The 27,750-nt window shown below is 44.0% G+C and overlaps 2 protein-coding genes across 4 annotated transcripts in view; one reads left to right on the top strand and one right to left on the bottom strand.

Moving 5' to 3' along the window:
• Positions 1-27,750, top strand: part of LOC121590599 (dynein assembly factor 5, axonemal) — a 45,237-nt gene that overhangs the window by 15,749 nt on the left and 1,738 nt on the right. The window contains exon 9 of one of the 3 annotated variants that reach the window (XM_041910404.1): positions 1,596-21,358. The exons of the other annotated variants lie outside the window; for them this stretch is intronic. The gene's annotated coding sequence lies outside the window, so the exon portion shown is untranslated. Of the gene's footprint in view, positions 1-1,595; positions 21,359-27,750 lie in introns of those variants that run through there. 3 annotated transcript variants of the gene reach the window in all.
• LOC121590437 lies at positions 25,049-26,026 on the bottom strand. Its single transcript, XM_041910139.1, has one exon. It carries the CDS (start codon positions 26,024-26,026, stop codon positions 25,049-25,051), a length of 978 nt encoding a protein of 325 aa, XP_041766073.1.

The raw sequence follows: 27,750 nt of genomic DNA, 5'->3' as shown, positions 1-27,750 counted from the left end.
TGGAAAGCAATTCGTTGCATCTCATAAATGTATTCCCTCATGGTCTCGGCCGTTCCTTTCTTCCGAGTTGCCAGAATACGGTGTACGTCGCTCGAACGCACAAACGGTGCAAATTCAGCGATCAATTCTCGCTTCAGCTTCGCATAACTCCCCACATGACGCAAAGAATTCACAAATTTTCTCGCTGTACCCGTCATCTTTTTGCGACACATAATGAGCCTTTGCTCATCATCCCATCCTGCGGATCGCGAAACGGATTCGAGATTCGATAGCCAATTTCTCACGTCGTGGCCATCTTCCGCGCCAAACGTTTCGATGCTGTCCTCGACGTCTCGAAACGTATACACTCGCTGTGGTCGCTTGGGCGTCGATGCCCTTACAGCCGTTTGAAACAAATAAGAATCGTCGTGGGCGTCCGCACCCACGATTTCTTCTTCTTCGTCCTCAAAATCGGCTTGCGCAACTCCGTCATCATCTTCTTCGTCACCGACACGTTCGTCGTCAGGTTGTGTGTCAGCCTCCCCGCGATTGTGGACACCGTTAACCGATTCGGCACTTTGTCCCCTCCTGGACATTCCAACTATGTTTCCTGACGGATTCATCGAGTGATAGATGACTATCCTGTTAGCCATCTCCGTCTTTCCTCCCGCAGTGGCCAAACCAAGCCTTTCACATTCACGCGTAAGGCCGACCTTAGTGAAAATCTCGCACAATTCCTCTACGGTTGCCATACTTTCGACACACGCACACACACTCACAGTTTTGCTTAAACAAGCCCCACGATTCTCTAACAATTGCTTTGGAAAAAGCACACTTCCTCACACTTTCCTCACGGTTGCTCACACTTGCTTCGAAAAAAGCCTCACACTTTCCTCGCTGTTGCTTCTAAAAAGCATCACAATTTGCTCACTATTGCTATTCGAAAAGCCTCACAAGTTTGCTTAACAGTAAGCCCCACAGTTTTCTCACAATTGCTTTAAGAAAAGCCTCACAGGTTTGCTTAAAATAAGCCTCACAAATTTGCTTAAAATAAGCCTCACAGATTTCTCACAATTGCTTTTCGAAAAGCCTCACAGGTTTGCTTAATATAGTAAGCCACACATTTCTCACAGTTTTGCTTAATAATAAGCCTCACATTTCACACAGATTTGCTTTTAGAAAAGCCTCACAGTTTTGCTTTACAAAAAAGCCTCACAATCATCACAATCGACACAACTGTCTTTGGGATGCATCCCGGTTGAGCCCCCATGTGAAGTTAGCTGAAAATATGGGGAGTAAATAAGAACACCGGAAAAATAGATTTCTACACGATTTATTTCTCGTTTCGTAGTTCACATTCAACCGTTCCCGTATCGTTCCCCAAACTAACTCCTCGTCCCCAAAGCGCGCACCGCTTTTATATCTTCTGCCCATCTTCCCTCTCGCTCCGCGTTACACGCCGTAGCCGCGTTCTCCTTCCTTGCTCATTCTCGCACGTTATTCTTTCCCTCTCGCGCACATTCCGTCGCTTGCGCATGCTTCCTTACTCTTCCCCATTTCACATATATTTTGTAGTGGTTTTCGATGTTGTACCTAATGGCTTGTTCTTCTTGTAGGTATTCCCTTATCCCTTGCATAGCTTGAAGTTTATGGGGCCTCAAGTTAACGCAGTCTGTTGGAAATTAAATTGAATTGCATTGTAGTTAGTTTAGAAAATTTGAATAATTGAAATTGCATCAATTATAATTTATCACATTTATTGGTCCTTCGAACCGGATTGTGATTACGGATTTTGTATTCATCGCTCTGCATCAAGAGCTCGGGAATTCGCTCTGCATCAAGAGCAGCAAGTGTGCTGATTAATCGTCGTCGTTTACCGCCATCGCTAATCGCCCTGCATCAGGGGCAACGGCCAACGATCGATCGCCATCGCATTTTCAAATTTCGCGCCACGTAAATTTGTTTCGGTTCGGTTTCTCGTAACGTGAGTGTTTGTGGAAATGGATAAGAAGATAAAAGCCTTCCAACTAAAGAAAAGGATCGCAGTGGAAAACATCAGTGCTCTCGAACGGTTCCGTGAAAGCTTTTCCGGCGATGACGCCAAGCAAATCCCGGAGGCGTCAGCAGACTTGGACAGGCATAAGGACGAGTTTTTCTCTGCTTTTGTTAGAATTAATGTCAGCGTCTTGTATACGCATGGTGACATTAGTTTCTGGTAATTCAAATTTCGACTGGTGTAGAGATGGACATTTAAAGTCGGGTAGAGACGAGATTTGTTCTACATTTATTACTGTGTTTAGTTTTTGGGTGTGTCTATTTGGAATGGTGCTAGTGTTCAAAGTACATGTATTCTGTATATAACCGCCGATACGAGTTACTAGTCATGGTTCTGCAGGTACTGGAGTAGGTTTGTCAGATACTATTTGTTGTGGATTAATTCTTATTGGTACTGCTAATGATGGTTTGTTGTTGAGAACAAGACCAGTTGAGTGTATTGGGGTATCCGTTTTTGTGTGGTACTTGGCTGTACGAAGGATTTTTAGTTGCAATTCAGTCAATGAGTTGGCTGTTTCAAACTTAACCAAGTATGATTGACGCAAATTACAAGTAGCAGCGGCGTTAGGGTCAACAAAATCCACGTTATAACGGGTCTGGTGATACTCATCTGACAAGTCTAAGAATGCTGTTCCTGATACTGTGAATTTACTTATACAACGAAGGTTTCTATGGTTTAAAGGACCGATTGATTATATTATGACTCGTTTATCATGAGATGTTCTGAAGTTTTTGATTGCGTTGTCTAGATCGTGTTTAATGTCAGGTTGAGAACAAGCATACGGCCATACGTAGTTTTTGTTTTTAGGAAGTAATTGACGTATGTCAACTACTAGGTCCGGGTATGAGTCACACATCGTCGTTACACCTTGGTGGAAAGGTATCATTATGTAAGGTGTTGCAGGTAAGAACATTTGTAATCTTGTATATGTCTGTCCGCCAATAAGTACTGAAGGTAACATAGATAATGCCGTCTCATAATTCGTGATTATCAGGCCGGTCATGGTGGTTAGAAGGGTGGTGTATTTAATGACCTGTGGGGGTAGGTGCAGCTGTCTAGCCATAGAAGCGACTATGGTGTCCATCACTCTTGCTGTGAAACCTAAAGATTTCATTAGCAATGCTGTGTATGCTGGTGTCATAACGATATGTGGGACGATGTTCATCATCATAGTACGATCTTTACAACGTCTGCGTAGGTAAGGAACGATTAGGCCGTGCGTCGTAATTAGGCTGCTAATAGGGTGTTGATATATAAGTACTATCAGATCCCTACTACAACCAGCCACAAAACGCAGAATACGCCATGTGTTACCCATAGAGTAAACTGTTTTTACGGTAACACTCACGTTCTTGCAGAAAGCTTTTGAAATATCGTATACTGACAGTATTAAAGATATAAAGCCTTTTGAAGTGGCACTGGTCAATTGCTTGAACGAAGTTAGCGTTTGTGTAGCAGCGGAGATGATCTCTGGTGCTTCACTGGCTGCTAGTTCTTCGGCAATGATTTCTCCGGTTTCCACTGCTGCTGCTATGAAGTTACCTTCGACTAGGTCCTAAACGATTTCCATAGCTTGGTGAGTTGTTAGTTCGTTAACAGATTCAATAAAGGGTGAAGTCTCACCTACTACGGTTTCGGTTATTTCAGATGTTATTTCAGACATAATACCTTCGACGGTCTCAGGTATTACGTTAGGTACAGCGGTATTCATAATTTCCTCTACAGTTCCAGTCTGGATGGCAGTTTCCGTGGTGATTGTAGTCATTTCTCGATGGAAGATAGAAGGTGTAGCCCAGAAGTCTATTTCAGAAATTAGTTCTTCTACAACATCCATGATTACGGTTGGAGTGTGGGTTATTTTAACATCGTGTCTTCGGATACGACTTCGGATACTACGTTGGAGATGGTGTTAGCGGCTGTCTCATGAGTTTCCTGGATTTTCATAAGGTCTGAGAGAGTAAAAGGTGCAGAACCATCGCAAGATACTAAACATGAAGATGATTTTCCTAGAACAAAGTTGATTACATCTACTATGTCCCCGGAACCAACTCTAACGTCAGTTTTGCAGAAATGAAAATCTTTGTTGTAGCGTTCAGTTCCAGCAATCACGTGGCATACTACAGGGTTGAATTGCACTACGCCGCTGAATTGTGGGCAAGTTGTTACGACGTCGGTTAACTTAGGGAAGAAACCTAGTTTCTTAATGCACTCGATCGGAACCTCGTTAGGTAATCCTGTTTTTAGAGCAGTGGACTGTATATCCATAGGTCACTGGTTCATATCCGGTTCGAATTCCGGCCACCAAAGAAAGTATTTCTTTAAATTATCTGAGAAATTAAATTGTAGGATTAGTAGTAGAATACCCTTTCGCACCGATTCCTTCCATTGAGGCCCTTTATGAATCTCGGAATTAAAGAGAGCTTTGCAAGTCTCATGATTGGGGGTAATTGCTGTATGTGCTGTAAGTGTTTTTTCGGTTTTGAGTGCACGTTACTCCGTTTTAGTTTTTGGATGTGTCTATTTGGAATGGTGCTAGTGTTCAAAGTACATGTATTCTGTATATAACCGCCGATACGAGTTACTAGTCATGGTTCTGCAGGTACTGGAGTAGGTTTGTCAGATACTATTTGTTGTGGATTAATTCTTATTGGTACTGCTAATGATGGTTTGTTGTTGAGAACAAGACCAGTTGAGTGTATTGGGGTATCCGTTTTTGTGTGGTACTTGGCTGTACGAAGGATTTTTAGTTGCAATTCAGTCAATGAGTTGGCTGTTTCAAACTTAACCAAGTATGATTGACGCAAATTACAAGTAGCAGCGGCGTTAGGGTCAACAAAATCCACGTTATAACGGGTCTGGTGATACTCATCTGACAAGTCTAAGAATGCTGTTCCTGATACTGTGAATTTACTTATACAACGAAGGTTTCTATGGTTTAAAGGACCGATTGATTATATTATGACTCGTTTATCATGAGATGTTCTGAAGTTTTTGATTGCGTTGTCTAGATCGTGTTTAATGTCAGGTTGAGAACAAGCATACGGCCATACGTAGTTTTTGTTTTTAGGAAGTAATTGACGTATGTCAACTACTAGGTCCGGGTATGAGTCACACATCGTCGTTACACCTTGGTGGAAAGGTATCATTATGTAAGGTGTTGCAGGTAAGAACATTTGTAATCTTGTATATGTCTGTCCGCCAATAAGTACTGAAGGTAACATAGATAATGCCGTCTCATAATTCGTGATTATCAGGCCGGTCATGGTGGTTAGAAGGGTGGTGTATTTAATGACCTGTGGGGGTAGGTGCAGCTGTCTAGCCATAGAAGCGACTATGGTGTCCATCACTCTTGCTGTGAAACCTAAAGATTTCATTAGCAATGCTGTGTATGCTGGTGTCATAACGATATGTGGGACGATGTTCATCATCATAGTACGATCTTTACAACGTCTGCGTAGGTAAGGAACGATTAGGCCGTGCGTCGTAATTAGGCTGCTAATAGGGTGTTGATATATAAGTACTATCAGATCCCTACTACAACCAGCCACAAAACGCAGAATACGCCATGTGTTACCCATAGAGTAAACTGTTTTTACGGTAACACTCACGTTCTTGCAGAAAGCTTTTGAAATATCGTATACTGACAGTATTAAAGATATAAAGCCTTTTGAAGTGGCACTGGTCAATTGCTTGAACGAAGTTAGCGTTTGTGTAGCAGCGGAGATGATCTCTGGTGCTTCACTGGCTGCTAGTTCTTCGGCAATGATTTCTCCGGTTTCCACTGCTGCTGCTATGAAGTTACCTTCGACTAGGTCCTAAACGATTTCCATAGCTTGGTGAGTTGTTAGTTCGTTAACAGATTCAATAAAGGGTGAAGTCTCACCTACTACGGTTTCGGTTATTTCAGATGTTATTTCAGACATAATACCTTCGACGGTCTCAGGTATTACGTTAGGTACAGCGGTATTCATAATTTCCTCTACAGTTCCAGTCTGGATGGCAGTTTCCGTGGTGATTGTAGTCATTTCTCGATGGAAGATAGAAGGTGTAGCCCAGAAGTCTATTTCAGAAATTAGTTCTTCTACAACATCCATGATTACGGTTGGAGTGTGGGTTATTTTAACATCGTGTCTTCGGATACGACTTCGGATACTACGTTGGAGATGGTGTTAGCGGCTGTCTCATGAGTTTCCTGGATTTTCATAAGGTCTGAGAGAGTAAAAGGTGCAGAACCATCGCAAGATACTAAACATGAAGATGATTTTCCTAGAACAAAGTTGATTACATCTACTATGTCCCCGGAACCAACTCTAACGTCAGTTTTGCAGAAATGAAAATCTTTGTTGTAGCGTTCAGTTCCAGCAATCACGTGGCATACTACAGGGTTGAATTGCACTACGCCGCTGAATTGTGGGCAAGTTGTTACGACGTCGGTTAACTTAGGGAAGAAACCTAGTTTCTTAATGCACTCGATCGGAACCTCGTTAGGTAATCCTGTTTTTAGAGCAGTGGACTGTATATCCATAGGTCACTGGTTCATATCCGGTTCGAATTCCGGCCACCAAAGAAAGTATTTCTTTAAATTATCTGAGAAATTAAATTGTAGGATTAGTAGTAGAATACCCTTTCGCACCGATTCCTTCCATTGAGGCCCTTTATGAATCTCGGAATTAAAGAGAGCTTTGCAAGTCTCATGATTGGGGGTAATTGCTGTATGTGCTGTAAGTGTTTTTTCGGTTTTGAGTGCACGTTACTCCGTTTTAGTTTTTGGATGTGTCTATTTGGAATGGTGCTAGTGTTCAAAGTACATGTATTCTGTATATAACCGCCGATACGAGTTACTAGTCATGGTTCTGCAGGTACTGGAGTAGGTTTGTCAGATACTATTTGTTGTGGATTAATTCTTATTGGTACTGCTAATGATGGTTTGTTGTTGAGAACAAGACCAGTTGAGTGTATTGGGGTATCCGTTTTTGTGTGGTACTTGGCTGTACGAAGGATTTTTAGTTGCAATTCAGTCAATGAGTTGGCTGTTTCAAACTTAACCAAGTATGATTGACGCAAATTACAAGTAGCAGCGGCGTTAGGGTCAACAAAATCCACGTTATAACGGGTCTGGTGATACTCATCTGACAAGTCTAAGAATGCTGTTCCTGATACTGTGAATTTACTTATACAACGAAGGTTTCTATGGTTTAAAGGACCGATTGATTATATTATGACTCGTTTATCATGAGATGTTCTGAAGTTTTTGATTGCGTTGTCTAGATCGTGTTTAATGTCAGGTTGAGAACAAGCATACGGCCATACGTAGTTTTTGTTTTTAGGAAGTAATTGACGTATGTCAACTACTAGGTCCGGGTATGAGTCACACATCGTCGTTACACCTTGGTGGAAAGGTATCATTATGTAAGGTGTTGCAGGTAAGAACATTTGTAATCTTGTATATGTCTGTCCGCCAATAAGTACTGAAGGTAACATAGATAATGCCGTCTCATAATTCGTGATTATCAGGCCGGTCATGGTGGTTAGAAGGGTGGTGTATTTAATGACCTGTGGGGGTAGGTGCAGCTGTCTAGCCATAGAAGCGACTATGGTGTCCATCACTCTTGCTGTGAAACCTAAAGATTTCATTAGCAATGCTGTGTATGCTGGTGTCATAACGATATGTGGGACGATGTTCATCATCATAGTACGATCTTTACAACGTCTGCGTAGGTAAGGAACGATTAGGCCGTGCGTCGTAATTAGGCTGCTAATAGGGTGTTGATATATAAGTACTATCAGATCCCTACTACAACCAGCCACAAAACGCAGAATACGCCATGTGTTACCCATAGAGTAAACTGTTTTTACGGTAACACTCACGTTCTTGCAGAAAGCTTTTGAAATATCGTATACTGACAGTATTAAAGATATAAAGCCTTTTGAAGTGGCACTGGTCAATTGCTTGAACGAAGTTAGCGTTTGTGTAGCAGCGGAGATGATCTCTGGTGCTTCACTGGCTGCTAGTTCTTCGGCAATGATTTCTCCGGTTTCCACTGCTGCTGCTATGAAGTTACCTTCGACTAGGTCCTAAACGATTTCCATAGCTTGGTGAGTTGTTAGTTCGTTAACAGATTCAATAAAGGGTGAAGTCTCACCTACTACGGTTTCGGTTATTTCAGATGTTATTTCAGACATAATACCTTCGACGGTCTCAGGTATTACGTTAGGTACAGCGGTATTCATAATTTCCTCTACAGTTCCAGTCTGGATGGCAGTTTCCGTGGTGATTGTAGTCATTTCTCGATGGAAGATAGAAGGTGTAGCCCAGAAGTCTATTTCAGAAATTAGTTCTTCTACAACATCCATGATTACGGTTGGAGTGTGGGTTATTTTAACATCGTGTCTTCGGATACGACTTCGGATACTACGTTGGAGATGGTGTTAGCGGCTGTCTCATGAGTTTCCTGGATTTTCATAAGGTCTGAGAGAGTAAAAGGTGCAGAACCATCGCAAGATACTAAACATGAAGATGATTTTCCTAGAACAAAGTTGATTACATCTACTATGTCCCCGGAACCAACTCTAACGTCAGTTTTGCAGAAATGAAAATCTTTGTTGTAGCGTTCAGTTCCAGCAATCACGTGGCATACTACAGGGTTGAATTGCACTACGCCGCTGAATTGTGGGCAAGTTGTTACGACGTCGGTTAACTTAGGGAAGAAACCTAGTTTCTTAATGCACTCGATCGGAACCTCGTTAGGTAATCCTGTTTTTAGAGCAGTGGACTGTATATCCATAGGTCACTGGTTCATATCCGGTTCGAATTCCGGCCACCAAAGAAAGTATTTCTTTAAATTATCTGAGAAATTAAATTGTAGGATTAGTAGTAGAATACCCTTTCGCACCGATTCCTTCCATTGAGGCCCTTTATGAATCTCGGAATTAAAGAGAGCTTTGCAAGTCTCATGATTGGGGGTAATTGCTGTATGTGCTGTAAGTGTTTTTTCGGTTTTGAGTGCACGTTACTCCGTTTTAGTTTTTGGATGTGTCTATTTGGAATGGTGCTAGTGTTCAAAGTACATGTATTCTGTATATAACCGCCGATACGAGTTACTAGTCATGGTTCTGCAGGTACTGGAGTAGGTTTGTCAGATACTATTTGTTGTGGATTAATTCTTATTGGTACTGCTAATGATGGTTTGTTGTTGAGAACAAGACCAGTTGAGTGTATTGGGGTATCCGTTTTTGTGTGGTACTTGGCTGTACGAAGGATTTTTAGTTGCAATTCAGTCAATGAGTTGGCTGTTTCAAACTTAACCAAGTATGATTGACGCAAATTACAAGTAGCAGCGGCGTTAGGGTCAACAAAATCCACGTTATAACGGGTCTGGTGATACTCATCTGACAAGTCTAAGAATGCTGTTCCTGATACTGTGAATTTACTTATACAACGAAGGTTTCTATGGTTTAAAGGACCGATTGATTATATTATGACTCGTTTATCATGAGATGTTCTGAAGTTTTTGATTGCGTTGTCTAGATCGTGTTTAATGTCAGGTTGAGAACAAGCATACGGCCATACGTAGTTTTTGTTTTTAGGAAGTAATTGACGTATGTCAACTACTAGGTCCGGGTATGAGTCACACATCGTCGTTACACCTTGGTGGAAAGGTATCATTATGTAAGGTGTTGCAGGTAAGAACATTTGTAATCTTGTATATGTCTGTCCGCCAATAAGTACTGAAGGTAACATAGATAATGCCGTCTCATAATTCGTGATTATCAGGCCGGTCATGGTGGTTAGAAGGGTGGTGTATTTAATGACCTGTGGGGGTAGGTGCAGCTGTCTAGCCATAGAAGCGACTATGGTGTCCATCACTCTTGCTGTGAAACCTAAAGATTTCATTAGCAATGCTGTGTATGCTGGTGTCATAACGATATGTGGGACGATGTTCATCATCATAGTACGATCTTTACAACGTCTGCGTAGGTAAGGAACGATTAGGCCGTGCGTCGTAATTAGGCTGCTAATAGGGTGTTGATATATAAGTACTATCAGATCCCTACTACAACCAGCCACAAAACGCAGAATACGCCATGTGTTACCCATAGAGTAAACTGTTTTTACGGTAACACTCACGTTCTTGCAGAAAGCTTTTGAAATATCGTATACTGACAGTATTAAAGATATAAAGCCTTTTGAAGTGGCACTGGTCAATTGCTTGAACGAAGTTAGCGTTTGTGTAGCAGCGGAGATGATCTCTGGTGCTTCACTGGCTGCTAGTTCTTCGGCAATGATTTCTCCGGTTTCCACTGCTGCTGCTATGAAGTTACCTTCGACTAGGTCCTAAACGATTTCCATAGCTTGGTGAGTTGTTAGTTCGTTAACAGATTCAATAAAGGGTGAAGTCTCACCTACTACGGTTTCGGTTATTTCAGATGTTATTTCAGACATAATACCTTCGACGGTCTCAGGTATTACGTTAGGTACAGCGGTATTCATAATTTCCTCTACAGTTCCAGTCTGGATGGCAGTTTCCGTGGTGATTGTAGTCATTTCTCGATGGAAGATAGAAGGTGTAGCCCAGAAGTCTATTTCAGAAATTAGTTCTTCTACAACATCCATGATTACGGTTGGAGTGTGGGTTATTTTAACATCGTGTCTTCGGATACGACTTCGGATACTACGTTGGAGATGGTGTTAGCGGCTGTCTCATGAGTTTCCTGGATTTTCATAAGGTCTGAGAGAGTAAAAGGTGCAGAACCATCGCAAGATACTAAACATGAAGATGATTTTCCTAGAACAAAGTTGATTACATCTACTATGTCCCCGGAACCAACTCTAACGTCAGTTTTGCAGAAATGAAAATCTTTGTTGTAGCGTTCAGTTCCAGCAATCACGTGGCATACTACAGGGTTGAATTGCACTACGCCGCTGAATTGTGGGCAAGTTGTTACGACGTCGGTTAACTTAGGGAAGAAACCTAGTTTCTTAATGCACTCGATCGGAACCTCGTTAGGTAATCCTGTTTTTAGAGCAGTGGACTGTATATCCATAGGTCACTGGTTCATATCCGGTTCGAATTCCGGCCACCAAAGAAAGTATTTCTTTAAATTATCTGAGAAATTAAATTGTAGGATTAGTAGTAGAATACCCTTTCGCACCGATTCCTTCCATTGAGGCCCTTTATGAATCTCGGAATTAAAGAGAGCTTTGCAAGTCTCATGATTGGGGGTAATTGCTGTATGTGCTGTAAGTGTTTTTTCGGTTTTGAGTGCACGTTACTCCGTTTTAGTTTTTGGATGTGTCTATTTGGAATGGTGCTAGTGTTCAAAGTACATGTATTCTGTATATAACCGCCGATACGAGTTACTAGTCATGGTTCTGCAGGTACTGGAGTAGGTTTGTCAGATACTATTTGTTGTGGATTAATTCTTATTGGTACTGCTAATGATGGTTTGTTGTTGAGAACAAGACCAGTTGAGTGTATTGGGGTATCCGTTTTTGTGTGGTACTTGGCTGTACGAAGGATTTTTAGTTGCAATTCAGTCAATGAGTTGGCTGTTTCAAACTTAACCAAGTATGATTGACGCAAATTACAAGTAGCAGCGGCGTTAGGGTCAACAAAATCCACGTTATAACGGGTCTGGTGATACTCATCTGACAAGTCTAAGAATGCTGTTCCTGATACTGTGAATTTACTTATACAACGAAGGTTTCTATGGTTTAAAGGACCGATTGATTATATTATGACTCGTTTATCATGAGATGTTCTGAAGTTTTTGATTGCGTTGTCTAGATCGTGTTTAATGTCAGGTTGAGAACAAGCATACGGCCATACGTAGTTTTTGTTTTTAGGAAGTAATTGACGTATGTCAACTACTAGGTCCGGGTATGAGTCACACATCGTCGTTACACCTTGGTGGAAAGGTATCATTATGTAAGGTGTTGCAGGTAAGAACATTTGTAATCTTGTATATGTCTGTCCGCCAATAAGTACTGAAGGTAACATAGATAATGCCGTCTCATAATTCGTGATTATCAGGCCGGTCATGGTGGTTAGAAGGGTGGTGTATTTAATGACCTGTGGGGGTAGGTGCAGCTGTCTAGCCATAGAAGCGACTATGGTGTCCATCACTCTTGCTGTGAAACCTAAAGATTTCATTAGCAATGCTGTGTATGCTGGTGTCATAACGATATGTGGGACGATGTTCATCATCATAGTACGATCTTTACAACGTCTGCGTAGGTAAGGAACGATTAGGCCGTGCGTCGTAATTAGGCTGCTAATAGGGTGTTGATATATAAGTACTATCAGATCCCTACTACAACCAGCCACAAAACGCAGAATACGCCATGTGTTACCCATAGAGTAAACTGTTTTTACGGTAACACTCACGTTCTTGCAGAAAGCTTTTGAAATATCGTATACTGACAGTATTAAAGATATAAAGCCTTTTGAAGTGGCACTGGTCAATTGCTTGAACGAAGTTAGCGTTTGTGTAGCAGCGGAGATGATCTCTGGTGCTTCACTGGCTGCTAGTTCTTCGGCAATGATTTCTCCGGTTTCCACTGCTGCTGCTATGAAGTTACCTTCGACTAGGTCCTAAACGATTTCCATAGCTTGGTGAGTTGTTAGTTCGTTAACAGATTCAATAAAGGGTGAAGTCTCACCTACTACGGTTTCGGTTATTTCAGATGTTATTTCAGACATAATACCTTCGACGGTCTCAGGTATTACGTTAGGTACAGCGGTATTCATAATTTCCTCTACAGTTCCAGTCTGGATGGCAGTTTCCGTGGTGATTGTAGTCATTTCTCGATGGAAGATAGAAGGTGTAGCCCAGAAGTCTATTTCAGAAATTAGTTCTTCTACAACATCCATGATTACGGTTGGAGTGTGGGTTATTTTAACATCGTGTCTTCGGATACGACTTCGGATACTACGTTGGAGATGGTGTTAGCGGCTGTCTCATGAGTTTCCTGGATTTTCATAAGGTCTGAGAGAGTAAAAGGTGCAGAACCATCGCAAGATACTAAACATGAAGATGATTTTCCTAGAACAAAGTTGATTACATCTACTATGTCCCCGGAACCAACTCTAACGTCAGTTTTGCAGAAATGAAAATCTTTGTTGTAGCGTTCAGTTCCAGCAATCACGTGGCATACTACAGGGTTGAATTGCACTACGCCGCTGAATTGTGGGCAAGTTGTTACGACGTCGGTTAACTTAGGGAAGAAACCTAGTTTCTTAATGCACTCGATCGGAACCTCGTTAGGTAATCCTGTTTTTAGAGCAGTGGACTGTATATCCATAGGTCACTGGTTCATATCCGGTTCGAATTCCGGCCACCAAAGAAAGTATTTCTTTAAATTATCTGAGAAATTAAATTGTAGGATTAGTAGTAGAATACCCTTTCGCACCGATTCCTTCCATTGAGGCCCTTTATGAATCTCGGAATTAAAGAGAGCTTTGCAAGTCTCATGATTGGGGGTAATTGCTGTATGTGCTGTAAGTGTTTTTTCGGTTTTGAGTGCACGTTACTCCGTTTTAGTTTTTGGATGTGTCTATTTGGAATGGTGCTAGTGTTCAAAGTACATGTATTCTGTATATAACCGCCGATACGAGTTACTAGTCATGGTTCTGCAGGTACTGGAGTAGGTTTGTCAGATACTATTTGTTGTGGATTAATTCTTATTGGTACTGCTAATGATGGTTTGTTGTTGAGAACAAGACCAGTTGAGTGTATTGGGGTATCCGTTTTTGTGTGGTACTTGGCTGTACGAAGGATTTTTAGTTGCAATTCAGTCAATGAGTTGGCTGTTTCAAACTTAACCAAGTATGATTGACGCAAATTACAAGTAGCAGCGGCGTTAGGGTCAACAAAATCCACGTTATAACGGGTCTGGTGATACTCATCTGACAAGTCTAAGAATGCTGTTCCTGATACTGTGAATTTACTTATACAACGAAGGTTTCTATGGTTTAAAGGACCGATTGATTATATTATGACTCGTTTATCATGAGATGTTCTGAAGTTTTTGATTGCGTTGTCTAGATCGTGTTTAATGTCAGGTTGAGAACAAGCATACGGCCATACGTAGTTTTTGTTTTTAGGAAGTAATTGACGTATGTCAACTACTAGGTCCGGGTATGAGTCACACATCGTCGTTACACCTTGGTGGAAAGGTATCATTATGTAAGGTGTTGCAGGTAAGAACATTTGTAATCTTGTATATGTCTGTCCGCCAATAAGTACTGAAGGTAACATAGATAATGCCGTCTCATAATTCGTGATTATCAGGCCGGTCATGGTGGTTAGAAGGGTGGTGTATTTAATGACCTGTGGGGGTAGGTGCAGCTGTCTAGCCATAGAAGCGACTATGGTGTCCATCACTCTTGCTGTGAAACCTAAAGATTTCATTAGCAATGCTGTGTATGCTGGTGTCATAACGATATGTGGGACGATGTTCATCATCATAGTACGATCTTTACAACGTCTGCGTAGGTAAGGAACGATTAGGCCGTGCGTCGTAATTAGGCTGCTAATAGGGTGTTGATATATAAGTACTATCAGATCCCTACTACAACCAGCCACAAAACGCAGAATACGCCATGTGTTACCCATAGAGTAAACTGTTTTTACGGTAACACTCACGTTCTTGCAGAAAGCTTTTGAAATATCGTATACTGACAGTATTAAAGATATAAAGCCTTTTGAAGTGGCACTGGTCAATTGCTTGAACGAAGTTAGCGTTTGTGTAGCAGCGGAGATGATCTCTGGTGCTTCACTGGCTGCTAGTTCTTCGGCAATGATTTCTCCGGTTTCCACTGCTGCTGCTATGAAGTTACCTTCGACTAGGTCCTAAACGATTTCCATAGCTTGGTGAGTTGTTAGTTCGTTAACAGATTCAATAAAGGGTGAAGTCTCACCTACTACGGTTTCGGTTATTTCAGATGTTATTTCAGACATAATACCTTCGACGGTCTCAGGTATTACGTTAGGTACAGCGGTATTCATAATTTCCTCTACAGTTCCAGTCTGGATGGCAGTTTCCGTGGTGATTGTAGTCATTTCTCGATGGAAGATAGAAGGTGTAGCCCAGAAGTCTATTTCAGAAATTAGTTCTTCTACAACATCCATGATTACGGTTGGAGTGTGGGTTATTTTAACATCGTGTCTTCGGATACGACTTCGGATACTACGTTGGAGATGGTGTTAGCGGCTGTCTCATGAGTTTCCTGGATTTTCATAAGGTCTGAGAGAGTAAAAGGTGCAGAACCATCGCAAGATACTAAACATGAAGATGATTTTCCTAGAACAAAGTTGATTACATCTACTATGTCCCCGGAACCAACTCTAACGTCAGTTTTGCAGAAATGAAAATCTTTGTTGTAGCGTTCAGTTCCAGCAATCACGTGGCATACTACAGGGTTGAATTGCACTACGCCGCTGAATTGTGGGCAAGTTGTTACGACGTCGGTTAACTTAGGGAAGAAACCTAGTTTCTTAATGCACTCGATCGGAACCTCGTTAGGTAATCCTGTTTTTAGAGCAGTGGACTGTATATCCATAGGTCACTGGTTCATATCCGGTTCGAATTCCGGCCACCAAAGAAAGTATTTCTTTAAATTATCTGAGAAATTAAATTGTAGGATTAGTAGTAGAATACCCTTTCGCACCGATTCCTTCCATTGAGGCCCTTTATGAATCTCGGAATTAAAGAGAGCTTTGCAAGTCTCATGATTGGGGGTAATTGCTGTATGTGCTGTAAGTGTTTTTTCGGTTTTGAGTGCACGTTACTCCGTTTTAGTTTTTGGATGTGTCTATTTGGAATGGTGCTAGTGTTCAAAGTACATGTATTCTGTATATAACCGCCGATACGAGTTACTAGTCATGGTTCTGCAGGTACTGGAGTAGGTTTGTCAGATACTATTTGTTGTGGATTAATTCTTATTGGTACTGCTAATGATGGTTTGTTGTTGAGAACAAGACCAGTTGAGTGTATTGGGGTATCCGTTTTTGTGTGGTACTTGGCTGTACGAAGGATTTTTAGTTGCAATTCAGTCAATGAGTTGGCTGTTTCAAACTTAACCAAGTATGATTGACGCAAATTACAAGTAGCAGCGGCGTTAGGGTCAACAAAATCCACGTTATAACGGGTCTGGTGATACTCATCTGACAAGTCTAAGAATGCTGTTCCTGATACTGTGAATTTACTTATACAACGAAGGTTTCTATGGTTTAAAGGACCGATTGATTATATTATGACTCGTTTATCATGAGATGTTCTGAAGTTTTTGATTGCGTTGTCTAGATCGTGTTTAATGTCAGGTTGAGAACAAGCATACGGCCATACGTAGTTTTTGTTTTTAGGAAGTAATTGACGTATGTCAACTACTAGGTCCGGGTATGAGTCACACATCGTCGTTACACCTTGGTGGAAAGGTATCATTATGTAAGGTGTTGCAGGTAAGAACATTTGTAATCTTGTATATGTCTGTCCGCCAATAAGTACTGAAGGTAACATAGATAATGCCGTCTCATAATTCGTGATTATCAGGCCGGTCATGGTGGTTAGAAGGGTGGTGTATTTAATGACCTGTGGGGGTAGGTGCAGCTGTCTAGCCATAGAAGCGACTATGGTGTCCATCACTCTTGCTGTGAAACCTAAAGATTTCATTAGCAATGCTGTGTATGCTGGTGTCATAACGATATGTGGGACGATGTTCATCATCATAGTACGATCTTTACAACGTCTGCGTAGGTAAGGAACGATTAGGCCGTGCGTCGTAATTAGGCTGCTAATAGGGTGTTGATATATAAGTACTATCAGATCCCTACTACAACCAGCCACAAAACGCAGAATACGCCATGTGTTACCCATAGAGTAAACTGTTTTTACGGTAACACTCACGTTCTTGCAGAAAGCTTTTGAAATATCGTATACTGACAGTATTAAAGATATAAAGCCTTTTGAAGTGGCACTGGTCAATTGCTTGAACGAAGTTAGCGTTTGTGTAGCAGCGGAGATGATCTCTGGTGCTTCACTGGCTGCTAGTTCTTCGGCAATGATTTCTCCGGTTTCCACTGCTGCTGCTATGAAGTTACCTTCGACTAGGTCCTAAACGATTTCCATAGCTTGGTGAGTTGTTAGTTCGTTAACAGATTCAATAAAGGGTGAAGTCTCACCTACTACGGTTTCGGTTATTTCAGATGTTATTTCAGACATAATACCTTCGACGGTCTCAGGTATTACGTTAGGTACAGCGGTATTCATAATTTCCTCTACAGTTCCAGTCTGGATGGCAGTTTCCGTGGTGATTGTAGTCATTTCTCGATGGAAGATAGAAGGTGTAGCCCAGAAGTCTATTTCAGAAATTAGTTCTTCTACAACATCCATGATTACGGTTGGAGTGTGGGTTATTTTAACATCGTGTCTTCGGATACGACTTCGGATACTACGTTGGAGATGGTGTTAGCGGCTGTCTCATGAGTTTCCTGGATTTTCATAAGGTCTGAGAGAGTAAAAGGTGCAGAACCATCGCAAGATACTAAACATGAAGATGATTTTCCTAGAACAAAGTTGATTACATCTACTATGTCCCCGGAACCAACTCTAACGTCAGTTTTGCAGAAATGAAAATCTTTGTTGTAGCGTTCAGTTCCAGCAATCACGTGGCATACTACAGGGTTGAATTGCACTACGCCGCTGAATTGTGGGCAAGTTGTTACGACGTCGGTTAACTTAGGGAAGAAACCTAGTTTCTTAATGCACTCGATCGGAACCTCGTTAGGTAATCCTGTTTTTAGAGCAGTGGACTGTATATCCATAGGTCACTGGTTCATATCCGGTTCGAATTCCGGCCACCAAAGAAAGTATTTCTTTAAATTATCTGAGAAATTAAATTGTAGGATTAGTAGTAGAATACCCTTTCGCACCGATTCCTTCCATTGAGGCCCTTTATGAATCTCGGAATTAAAGAGAGCTTTGCAAGTCTCATGATTGGGGGTAATTGCTGTATGTGCTGTAAGTGTTTTTTCGGTTTTGAGTGCACGTTACTCCGTTTTAGTTTTTGGATGTGTCTATTTGGAATGGTGCTAGTGTTCAAAGTACATGTATTCTGTATATAACCGCCGATACGAGTTACTAGTCATGGTTCTGCAGGTACTGGAGTAGGTTTGTCAGATACTATTTGTTGTGGATTAATTCTTATTGGTACTGCTAATGATGGTTTGTTGTTGAGAACAAGACCAGTTGAGTGTATTGGGGTATCCGTTTTTGTGTGGTACTTGGCTGTACGAAGGATTTTTAGTTGCAATTCAGTCAATGAGTTGGCTGTTTCAAACTTAACCAAGTATGATTGACGCAAATTACAAGTAGCAGCGGCGTTAGGGTCAACAAAATCCACGTTATAACGGGTCTGGTGATACTCATCTGACAAGTCTAAGAATGCTGTTCCTGATACTGTGAATTTACTTATACAACGAAGGTTTCTATGGTTTAAAGGACCGATTGATTATATTATGACTCGTTTATCATGAGATGTTCTGAAGTTTTTGATTGCGTTGTCTAGATCGTGTTTAATGTCAGGTTGAGAACAAGCATACGGCCATACGTAGTTTTTGTTTTTAGGAAGTAATTGACGTATGTCAACTACTAGGTCCGGGTATGAGTCACACATCGTCGTTACACCTTGGTGGAAAGGTATCATTATGTAAGGTGTTGCAGGTAAGAACATTTGTAATCTTGTATATGTCTGTCCGCCAATAAGTACTGAAGGTAACATAGATAATGCCGTCTCATAATTCGTGATTATCAGGCCGGTCATGGTGGTTAGAAGGGTGGTGTATTTAATGACCTGTGGGGGTAGGTGCAGCTGTCTAGCCATAGAAGCGACTATGGTGTCCATCACTCTTGCTGTGAAACCTAAAGATTTCATTAGCAATGCTGTGTATGCTGGTGTCATAACGATATGTGGGACGATGTTCATCATCATAGTACGATCTTTACAACGTCTGCGTAGGTAAGGAACGATTAGGCCGTGCGTCGTAATTAGGCTGCTAATAGGGTGTTGATATATAAGTACTATCAGATCCCTACTACAACCAGCCACAAAACGCAGAATACGCCATGTGTTACCCATAGAGTAAACTGTTTTTACGGTAACACTCACGTTCTTGCAGAAAGCTTTTGAAATATCGTATACTGACAGTATTAAAGATATAAAGCCTTTTGAAGTGGCACTGGTCAATTGCTTGAACGAAGTTAGCGTTTGTGTAGCAGCGGAGATGATCTCTGGTGCTTCACTGGCTGCTAGTTCTTCGGCAATGATTTCTCCGGTTTCCACTGCTGCTGCTATGAAGTTACCTTCGACTAGGTCCTAAACGATTTCCATAGCTTGGTGAGTTGTTAGTTCGTTAACAGATTCAATAAAGGGTGAAGTCTCACCTACTACGGTTTCGGTTATTTCAGATGTTATTTCAGACATAATACCTTCGACGGTCTCAGGTATTACGTTAGGTACAGCGGTATTCATAATTTCCTCTACAGTTCCAGTCTGGATGGCAGTTTCCGTGGTGATTGTAGTCATTTCTCGATGGAAGATAGAAGGTGTAGCCCAGAAGTCTATTTCAGAAATTAGTTCTTCTACAACATCCATGATTACGGTTGGAGTGTGGGTTATTTTAACATCGTGTCTTCGGATACGACTTCGGATACTACGTTGGAGATGGTGTTAGCGGCTGTCTCATGAGTTTCCTGGATTTTCATAAGGTCTGAGAGAGTAAAAGGTGCAGAACCATCGCAAGATACTAAACATGAAGATGATTTTCCTAGAACAAAGTTGATTACATCTACTATGTCCCCGGAACCAACTCTAACGTCAGTTTTGCAGAAATGAAAATCTTTGTTGTAGCGTTCAGTTCCAGCAATCACGTGGCATACTACAGGGTTGAATTGCACTACGCCGCTGAATTGTGGGCAAGTTGTTACGACGTCGGTTAACTTAGGGAAGAAACCTAGTTTCTTAATGCACTCGATCGGAACCTCGTTAGGTAATCCTGTTTTTAGAGCAGTGGACTGTATATCCATAGGTCACTGGTTCATATCCGGTTCGAATTCCGGCCACCAAAGAAAGTATTTCTTTAAATTATCTGAGAAATTAAATTGTAGGATTAGTAGTAGAATACCCTTTCGCACCGATTCCTTCCATTGAGGCCCTTTATGAATCTCGGAATTAAAGAGAGCTTTGCAAGTCTCATGATTGGGGGTAATTGCTGTATGTGCTGTAAGTGTTTTTTCGGTTTTGAGTGCACGTTACTCCGTTTTAGTTTTTGGATGTGTCTATTTGGAATGGTGCTAGTGTTCAAAGTACATGTATTCTGTATATAACCGCCGATACGAGTTACTAGTCATGGTTCTGCAGGTACTGGAGTAGGTTTGTCAGATACTATTTGTTGTGGATTAATTCTTATTGGTACTGCTAATGATGGTTTGTTGTTGAGAACAAGACCAGTTGAGTGTATTGGGGTATCCGTTTTTGTGTGGTACTTGGCTGTACGAAGGATTTTTAGTTGCAATTCAGTCAATGAGTTGGCTGTTTCAAACTTAACCAAGTATGATTGACGCAAATTACAAGTAGCAGCGGCGTTAGGGTCAACAAAATCCACGTTATAACGGGTCTGGTGATACTCATCTGACAAGTCTAAGAATGCTGTTCCTGATACTGTGAATTTACTTATACAACGAAGGTTTCTATGGTTTAAAGGACCGATTGATTATATTATGACTCGTTTATCATGAGATGTTCTGAAGTTTTTGATTGCGTTGTCTAGATCGTGTTTAATGTCAGGTTGAGAACAAGCATACGGCCATACGTAGTTTTTGTTTTTAGGAAGTAATTGACGTATGTCAACTACTAGGTCCGGGTATGAGTCACACATCGTCGTTACACCTTGGTGGAAAGGTATCATTATGTAAGGTGTTGCAGGTAAGAACATTTGTAATCTTGTATATGTCTGTCCGCCAATAAGTACTGAAGGTAACATAGATAATGCCGTCTCATAATTCGTGATTATCAGGCCGGTCATGGTGGTTAGAAGGGTGGTGTATTTAATGACCTGTGGGGGTAGGTGCAGCTGTCTAGCCATAGAAGCGACTATGGTGTCCATCACTCTTGCTGTGAAACCTAAAGATTTCATTAGCAATGCTGTGTATGCTGGTGTCATAACGATATGTGGGACGATGTTCATCATCATAGTACGATCTTTACAACGTCTGCGTAGGTAAGGAACGATTAGGCCGTGCGTCGTAATTAGGCTGCTAATAGGGTTTTAGGGGGTTACGTATTCGGATCTATCTTTTTTCCCTAATTTTATGACGCGTACACGTTGGGTTTCGTGAGTAGTTAACGGCGTAATTTTATTCTAAATTATACTCTGAACGGTGGCGCACGTTCACTCGGGATGGGTTCGCGTGAGGCTTTTTACGATCGCGGAGTTAAGAAACGAGGTCCGTTCGGCTTCGAGGTCGGAGGTGAAAGAGAATGAATGTGCTCGCTGACAGCAGGAAGTGCAGCGCTGGACACGCGGCGCACGTCACTTTGACATATTCGTGTGCCTGGTGAGTGCGCTCCCCGGAGATCCGTATCCTTGTCCCTGGGCGCCGCGATCGCTCGATTATTCTCACGCCAGATGGCGGTCTGGTCGCTACAGTACTCCCCTCCTAGAGCGGTGTCACCGGTAACGTAGAGGTATGATGACCTTCCGCTGAGACCTGGTGACGCCGGTCGATATCGTCTGGTCGTTGCGGCGTAGGATGGATGGTGGTGGGGCGTCGACGGTGGCTCGGTCGGTTTGTCTCGATGCCGTCGGGTGCGATGTTGGTGCGGGTGTCGTCTGATCGTCGACTGGTTGTTCGCGCGACGTCGGGTTGGAGGCTGCGGTGGCGTCTCTGGGGTCCGGATTTGCCTGGACGTCCGGTAACGGCAGAGTTTCCGACTGCGGGGCCGAGGTGGCCTCCTCTTCTGCTCCATACGCTGGTTTTAAGCGGTCGACCGAAACCAGTGTTGGCTGTCCACGTAGGAGTATCTGAAAAGACTTAGGATTGCATGTAAGAACCTTATATGGACCGTGGTAAGGCGTAGTTAGTGCAGGTCGGACGGTGTCGTCGCGTATGAACACGTGAGTACACTTGTTCAGATCGGAATACACGAACGGTGTGCGGTTGGTATGCCAAGCGGTGCTCGGTGGTCGAATGCTGCTCATCGTTTCCCTTAACGTTTTGGCGAAGTCGGATTGGTCGGCGAGGGCATTTTGCGGTTTCGTGATGAAGAATTCTGCCGGGATGGTCAACGTCGTCCCATACACAAGTTCGGCTGGCGAGGCGTTGATGTCATTTTTGAACTTGGTTCGTAGCCCAAGGAGTATTAGCGGTAGGTGTTCGCTCCATCTTGCGGTGTCTTTGCAGGTGATTGCTGCTTTAAGGGTGCGGTGCCACCTTTCGATTATTCCATTCGCCTGCGGGTGATAGGCTGTCGTACGGATGTGTTTCGTTCCTAGGGCTTTCGTCAACTCTTTGAACAAGGAGGATTCGAATTGTCTCCCTTGGTCTGTTGTTACGTGCGTCGGAACTCCGAATCGGGCGATCCAGTGGAATAGTAGTGCTGATACGACGGTAGATGCGGTGATATCTGGGATTGGTATTGCTTCTGGCCAGCGAGTAAATCGGTCGATTATCGTAAGGCAGTATCGGTTACCGTTACTGATGGGAAATGGTCCAATGATGTCTACGTTGATGTGACTGAACCTCGCTGTCGTCGCAGGGTACGGCGTCAAAGGGCTTTTGACGTGCCTTCCTACCTTAGCGCGCTGGCAGGCTAAACAGTTCCGCGCGAAGTCCTGGGATTCCTTCCTTGCGTTGAGCCAAACAAAGCGCTCTGTTATTAGTCTAGCTGTGGCGCGGGCTCCGGGATGACTGAGATCGTGTACGGCGTGGAGAAGTTGTGTTCTAAACGATCGGGTGATGTACGGTCTGATGATACCTCCGGGGCAGTCGGCGTAGAGTGACTTGGGGCTTCCCGGTATTGGTGTCTTCTGCAGGAACAAGTCCGTCTGAATTTTCCCACTGAGAATGTCGGAAAGTTCGGGGTCGCGCTCTTGCTCTTCTGCTAATCGCTCATAATCGATGGTCGGTGTCGCGTGTACTGTTTCTATGCGGGAGAGCAGATCGGCTGTAACGTTGTCTTTTCCGGCGACGTGGCGGATATCGGTGGAAAACTGGCCAATGAAGTCTAACTGCCGGGCTCGTCGAGGTGAGGCATTATCGTCCGTTTGTCGGAAGGCGAAGGTTAGAGGCTTGTGATCTGTATAAATACAGAATTCCCGACCCTCTAGCTGGTATCGGAAGTGTCGTATGGCGGTATCGGATAGATGGCGGTAAGTTCTCGGTCGTAGGTCGAGTATTTTTGCTGAGCCTTTTCGAGACGTTTCGAGAAGAAGCCTAGCGGTTGCAGGTCTTCGTTGATGCGTTGGTGAAGTACGGCTCCGGCTGCGAAATCTGAAGCGTCGGTCCACAGAGAAAGTTCGGCGTTCTTCACGGGATGTGCCAATAACGTTGCGCGTTTAAGTTGCTCTTTGCATTGGGCAAATGCTTCGGAAGCTTCTAGCGACCAGGTTAATGGCGTTCTGTCCTTCTTTTTGTTACCTGGAGTCATCTCGAGAAGTATACCTTGCGTTTCCAGGGCGTGCGGCAGAAAACGTCGGTAGTAGTTTACCATGGCGAGGAACTTCTTCAACTCCATAATCGTCGTCGGCTGTGGCAGCTCGCTGATGGCTTGGACTCGATCGGGGAGAGGACGAATACCAGAAGCGTTGACCAGATGGCCCAGAAAGGAAATCTCGTTCCGGTAGAACTCGCACTTGGCTGGATTGATCGCTAGCTGGTGCTTTTCCAATCGTTCGAAAAGTTGGCGTAAGTGTTCGTGGTGTTCTGCCTCGGACGTCGATGCTACGATCATATCGTCGATATACGAAAACAAACTCGAGTCCTCGTAGGACATCATGGATAAGGCGTTGGAATGTCTGCGCTGCATTCCTCAATCCGAAAGGCATGGTAGTGAACTCGTAAAGTCCAAAAGGTGTCGTGATGGCTGTTTTCGCTACATCATCCGGATGAATTGGTATTTGGTGGTAGGCTTTGTGCAAGTCGACCTTAGAAAATATGATCTTGCCTTGCAAATGCATCGTGAAGTCCTGTAGAAACGGTAGTGGATAACGGTCGGGTACGGTTTTTGCATTTAGGGCACGGTAGTCACCACAAGGGCGCCAGGTGCCGTCGGCCTTTTTTGTCATATGTAGCGGGCTAGCCCAGCTGCTATTCGAGGGGCGGCATACCCCGAGCTGGACGAGTGATTCGAACTCTTTGCGGGCAGCTGCGTACTTTTCGGGTGGTAATCGGCGAGGTCTTGCGAATGTTGGTTGTCCCGTCGTTTCGATTCGGTGCGTCACTTCGGACTGCAGTAAAGTGCCAGGAGTGGATAGTGCAGTTAACCCGGGAAATTCCTTTAGGAGAGTGGCGATCGGTGAGGTGGAATCACACACTTTTACGGTCGGTTCCGACGGGTTTTGGCTCGGCACTCCGCTAGAACGTACGTTTGTTAAGGCGTCGATAAGACATTTTTTGCGCAAGTCCACGAGCAGATGGAAATGCTGGAGAAAATCGGCTCCAATAATCGCTGTCCGCACGTCTGCGATGATGAAGTTCCAAAGGAAAGATCGGCGAAGTCCCAAATCGAGAGTATAGAGCGACTCTCCGTAAACCTGGATTGGTGTAGAATTAGCGGCGAATAGCTTCATGGTGGAGGGTTTACTCGGGACGGAACTGGGTTGTCGAGGGATTACTGAAACGTCTGCACCGGTATCGATTAAGAATTTGATGTTAGTTTTTGGATCAGTGATTACGAGACGATAACTATGGGTCGAAAGTACGTGTATCTGTTGAGGTTGGCCCCTGGTTAAGCGTCAATCGGAGGCAGCGGCCGAGTTACTACCCTGCCGCCGACTGTTGAAGGAACAGGGGGCACGACAGTTCCGCGCCGCTTGCCCGTACTGCGTGTGGTAATAGCAGTGTCCGCTGGGTGTTACCGCATCCTGGTTCGGTTGGCGTTGCCGTGTTCGTGAGCATGGTCGCGCGCGATCTCGTTCGTTGAGCTTGCTTAGTACGGCATCCAAGCGCTGACCTAATTCCGTTACGTGCCGCGAAAGACGTTCGAAGTCCTCACTGCGTACTTCGTTGATGGTTTGGTACGGGCCCGTTCGGTGGTATAACGCGAACGAATCCATAACAGAGTCTGCTACTTTGGCTCGATCGTTGGTATCCGGGTTGGCGGCAATAACGGCGGACTGGACGTACGGCGGAAGACGGCCGATCCACAAATCTACCAGCATAGAGTCCGTCATTGCTCCATTTGCGGCGCGGCGCATCTCCGCTAAAAGCTGCGATGGTTTTCGGTCCCCGAGGTTCATTTCGGCGAGCAGACGATGCAAGCGGCTTCGTTGCGACTCTTCAAAATGTTCGATTATTGCACGCTTTGCTACCTCGTAACGGTCCGTAGCGTACTGTCGAATGTTCTCTAACAGGGGGCGAAGCTCAGGGAGAACCCGAAGCGGTATGCGCGTCTTTAAAATGTTGAAACGGCGAATATGTTGGTTCGCGGTGATATTCCACGCCTCGAACCAATTTTCCAATGCGAAGAAAAAGGTTTGAATGTCAGTGGTGTCCATCTCCGGTGGTTTCAGCTGCATGGCATTCAAAGTGTCGATCTGAGATTCGGACGGCATGGTCATGGCGTCGTAAACGGACGGTCCTGCTACGCGCGGGGTATTCGGGACGGGCGGTGTTGGCACGTGAGGCGACTTGGATCCACTCGCGGCTGGATCGGCACTCGGGGTTACGCCATCGGGAGTCGATACGTCGCTGATCGGCGGACTGTGCAACATCCTTACGACTAAGGTTAGTTAAAAAAGGGTGGATCTTACCTTAGTGGCGGGGCGCAAGCAAGTCCAGCTGAGAATGGCTAGGTCGATCCTTCGGCGAAGAAATATCCACACACGCGGTCGAACGTGTTGGGATAAGTCGGTCGTTGGCAGCGTTCGTTGATGACGACGTCTTCGGTTCAAGGTCGAAAAAATTCACGAAAGTGGCTCGAGCAAAATTCTGACGCAATCCGCTCGGCGTCGGCCTGCGCACTTACACACACACTCTTGACCCGGTTGATGTACGGTGTGCGCGTCTACGTCGTTCGGTCGAAACCGCGTGGGTCCGGAGCGCGCTCGGCTGTACGTGTGAGGTTATGTTCGGCGGGTGCGCCAACGCGTACGGGGTATCAAAATGCTCGGCGGGTGTGCGATACGGCACGGCGTGAGTCGGCAAAATATTCGGCGATTGCTCTGCACCGAGAGGAACTTTTCCGTTGGTATCGGTCGCTCCGTCGGGGAAAAATGTTCCTAATCGGTGTTCCTCGCAGGCGGCTCTCTCGGTGTCGCTTGGTGCTCACGTGGGTTGGACGGGTGTGCGCGGGGGGTTTTTTTCCGCTGTCCGATCGTGCGTGATGCCTTTTTCGTGGTCGGCAGCTCCTCGATGATGGTGGGAACGTTGCCGTCGGTCCGGACTGGGGCACAATGGAAACACTTTTTTTACGGCTGCACACCGTGTTCGTCGGGTTACCACTCACTCACTCGCGCACGCGATCACGTCGGGGTCACCAGTTTTAGGGGGTTACGTATTCGGATCTATCTTTTTTCCCTAATTTTATGACGCGTACACGTTGGGTTTCGTGAGTAGTTAACGGCGTAATTTTATTCTAAATTATACTCTGAACGGTGGCGCACGTTCACTCGGGATGGGTTCGCGTGAGGCTTTTTACGATCGCGGAGTTAAGAAACGAGGTCCGTTCGGCTTCGAGGTCGGAGGTGAAAGAGAATGAATGTGCTCGCTGACAGCAGGAAGTGCAGCGCTGGACACGCGGCGCACGTCACTTTGACATATTCGTGTGCCTGGTGAGTGCGCTCCCCGGAGATCCGTGTCCTTGTCCCTGGGCGCCGCGATCGCTCGATTATTCTCACGCCAGATGGCGGTCTGGTCGCTACAGGGTGTTGATATATAAGTACTATCAGATCCCTACTACAACCAGCCACAAAACGCAGAATACGCCATGTGTTACCCATAGAGTAAACTGTTTTTACGGTAACACTCACGTTCTTGCAGAAAGCTTTTGAAATATCGTATACTGACAGTATTAAAGATATAAAGCCTTTTGAAGTGGCACTGGTCAATTGCTTGAACGAAGTTAGCGTTTGTGTAGCAGCGGAGATGATCTCTGGTGCTTCACTGGCTGCTAGTTCTTCGGCAATGATTTCTCCGGTTTCCACTGCTGCTGCTATGAAGTTACCTTCGACTAGGTCCTAAACGATTTCCATAGCTTGGTGAGTTGTTAGTTCGTTAACAGATTCAATAAAGGGTGAAGTCTCACCTACTACGGTTTCGGTTATTTCAGATGTTATTTCAGACATAATACCTTCGACGGTCTCAGGTATTACGTTAGGTACAGCGGTATTCATAATTTCCTCTACAGTTCCAGTCTGGATGGCAGTTTCCGTGGTGATTGTAGTCATTTCTCGATGGAAGATAGAAGGTGTAGCCCAGAAGTCTATTTCAGAAATTA

Source organism: Anopheles merus, chromosome 2R (genome assembly GCF_017562075.2).
Source record: "Anopheles merus strain MAF chromosome 2R, AmerM5.1, whole genome shotgun sequence".
Taxonomy (NCBI): domain Eukaryota; kingdom Metazoa; phylum Arthropoda; class Insecta; order Diptera; family Culicidae; genus Anopheles; species Anopheles merus.
The sequence above is the reverse complement of the archived record's forward strand: the minus strand, read 5'-3'. Positions and strand labels throughout refer to the sequence as shown.

Coding starts and splice junctions, on each gene's coding strand:
- LOC121590437 (XM_041910139.1), bottom strand. CDS start 26,026: ATGTTGCACAGTCCGCCGATCAGCGACGTATCGACTCCCGATGGCGTA.